The following is a 3,092-nucleotide window of genomic DNA, read 5'->3' as shown; positions in this document are numbered from 1 at the left end:
CAGATGGTTGTGAGCCACCATGTGGTTGCTGGGAATTGAACTCAGGACCTTTGGAAGAGCAGGCAATGCTCTTAACCGCTGAGCCATCTCTCCAGGCCTATAGTTTATTTTTTTATTTTGTATTTTATGTACATTGGTGTTCTGAATACATCTGCCATATGTCTATGTGAGGGTGTCAGATCCCTTGAAACACATTTTTTTCTTTTTCTTTTTGATAGGGGGTGTGTTTTGAGACAGGGTTTCTCTGTGTAACAGTCCTGGCTCTTCTGGAACTTGCTTTGTATAACAAACTGACCTCTAACTAACAGAGATCTGCCTGCCTCTGCCTCCCAAGTGGTGGAATTAAAGACATGTACCACTACCACCCGGCTGGGTTTTCCTTTTTTAAAACATTTTTTTTTTTTTAAATTTTATTTATTTATTATGTATACAACATTCTGCCTCCTTGTATGCCCACATGCCAGAGGAGGGCACCAGATCTCATTACAGATGGTTGTGAGCCACCATGTGGTTGCTGGGAATTGAACTCAGGACCTCTGGAAGAGCAGCCGGTGCTCTTACCCTCTGAGCCATCTCTCCAGCCCCCAAAACATTATTTTTTAAAGTACATAGTATTTTTCCTGAATGTATGTCTGTGCACCACATACATGCAGTGCCTGAGGAGACCAGAAGAGGGCACCAGATCCCTGGAACTGGAATTATGGATGGTTGTGAGCCACCAAGTGAGTGTTGGGAACAACCTGGGTCCTCTGAAAAAGTAGCAAGTGCTTCTAACCAGTGATCCGATCTCCACTCCAGTTTTTGGATTTTGGGAACAAGGTCATGCTTAAGAGCAATAGAGCACAGGACATGCTTGAACTTGGCTGTGCTGTGTCAGTTGGCTTTGCAGGTGCTGAGATGATAAGCATATGCCGCCATAGCCAGCTCTTCTAATACTCCATTAAAAAGACAAAAGTCCTCTGTTTTAGAATGCTTTTCCTGAAACAGGATCTGACATCATCAGAAGCTTCATAGATTCCATGGATATAAATGGCGTATTGTACAGTGGTAATGCTGATTTTCTGGTCTTACCTGGGCTCTCTTACTATAAAACTTTGTTAGTGTCTTCTGTTCAGAAAAGTGATGGAACTACTTTTGTTTGTTTTCAAAGAGATTCCAGAGAGTAATATGGTGCCAGGAACTATTTTGGTGACTGAGGAAGAACTTAGTCGATGTATTGAAGATGTATTTAAGGTTGGTAATTCAAGTTGATGATGTTGCTAGTTAAATGTTCATACTTAGTGTTTGAAGACCTTTTGTTTTTGGAAACTCCTGACTTTGAACAATACCTCCTGCTAGCAACGATCTGTATCTGTAATTTTGCCTTTTAACAAGAATTTCAAGAGTTTGGATGAGTAGAGGCTGCTGGAGAAAGGGCTCTGCTGGTAAAAACATATGCTGTATACTGCTTTTACAGTTCAATTCCCAGAACCTGTGTCAGTTGGTTCACAACTGCCTATAATTCCAGTCCCAGGGAATCCAGTACCTCTGAGCTCCTCAGGCACCTGAACATACCCACATACCTAGACACACACATACACATAATCAAAAATAATAAATCTAGCTGGGCAGTGGTGATGCATGCCTTTAAATCCCAGCACTTGGGAGGCAGAGGCAGGCAGGTCTCGGTGAGTTCAAGGCCAGCCTGGTCTACAAGAACTAGTTCTAGGACAGACTCAAAAAAAAAAAAAAAAAACCCAAAAAAAAAAACCCAAAAACAAAACAGACAAAAAACAAACAGGGATGGCGGGATGACTTTTGTTTTGTTTTAAATTTTACATGTGGCGCTAATAAATTTGTAGATATAGAATGTGTGTTTAAAAATTAAAAAATCAGTTGTGACGGTGGCTCATATCTTTAATTTACCCAGCCCTTTGGAAGCAGAGGCAGCCCAATCTCTGTGAATTCAAGGTCAGCCTGGTCTGCTAAGTGAATTCCAGCCCAGACAGTGCTACACAGTGATCTCAAACCCACAGCCCCAACCAAACCCAAAAACAAACAACAACAATGAAGACCCTTTCCACTAGGAGAGTCAGCCATCAGTTTTCTGTAGGTGCTGAGTCTGACCCACACTGCTGTGAAGCAGGGACGTTGCAGACGGTAATTGCTCCCTGCAATTTTTGGCAGCCCAGCTGCAGTTGGAAGACAGAGGAAATGTGTATGCTGGAGGAAGATAGTAAACAGTGCGTGGAATTTAGCAACAAAGGGAGTGTAATCTTTATTAACATTCTGCTAATACTAAATTATAGAGTAGAGTTTACACGCAGGAAATGAGGAAGACATCTGGAAAGCATGACTTGATCCAGCCACTTGATGGGTAACAAGAGGCTGTTTAGCTTCTAAGAGGCATCTGGGAACATTTCCAGCTGTTTTTTCTCTCCATTCCTTCTGCTCACAGATTTGCTGAGATAAAATCCACACAATGTACAGTGCACTCATTTAAAGTGTACAGTTCAGGCTTATGCACCCATGATCACAATGTAATTCTAGAAAATCTTTCCCCGAGAGAAGCCATTAGCTAGCATCCCTCACTCTCCACCCGCCCTTTGCCCTAGGCAACCACTCTGTAGGTTCACCTAAAGAAAATCACACAGTCCGTGCTCTCAGCACGATGTTTTTCCTCTGAGGCAGGACCTCACCTACGTGCAGTCCAGGCTAGCCTTGACTTTATCCTGTCTTCTGACACCTTATTTGATCTGCCTTTCCTTTCCTTTACCCTTTTGAAAATATAGAATACATTTTTTACAGTAATTTCAGTGTCTTTGTCTTCTAATTCTACTCTCTTTAAAAAATGTGTGTGTGTGTGTGTGTGTGTGTGTGTGTGTGTGTATGGGTGTTTTGCCTGCACCTGTCTGTGTACCACATGCATGCAGTGCCCTTGGAGGCCAGTAGAGGGCATCAGATTCCCTGGGTCTGGAATTAGGAATGATTGTGAGTTGCCATGTGGGTTCCAGGAACTGAACTCAGGTGCTCTTCTCCCTTTGAGTAGTCAGTCTACTTTTGAGGGAATCAACCTCCTTTTGGAGGGGTCAATCCTATTGATTCCCCCCCCC

At 42.8% G+C, this 3,092-nt stretch overlaps 1 protein-coding gene across 1 annotated transcript in view; it reads left to right on the top strand.

Moving 5' to 3' along the window:
* Positions 1–3,092, top strand: part of Tango6 (transport and golgi organization 6 homolog) — a 169,276-nt gene that overhangs the window by 20,187 nt on the left and 145,997 nt on the right. The window contains exon 8 of the mRNA XM_005345416.2: positions 1,151–1,233. Coding sequence (XP_005345473.1) covers positions 1,151–1,233 — 83 coding nt within the window. The remainder of the gene's footprint in view (positions 1–1,150; positions 1,234–3,092) is intronic.

This window comes from Microtus ochrogaster, chromosome 4 (assembly GCF_000317375.1).
Source record: "Microtus ochrogaster isolate Prairie Vole_2 chromosome 4, MicOch1.0, whole genome shotgun sequence".
Lineage (NCBI taxonomy): Eukaryota > Metazoa > Chordata > Mammalia > Rodentia > Cricetidae > Microtus > Microtus ochrogaster.
The sequence above is the reverse complement of the archived record's forward strand: the minus strand, read 5'-3'. Positions and strand labels throughout refer to the sequence as shown.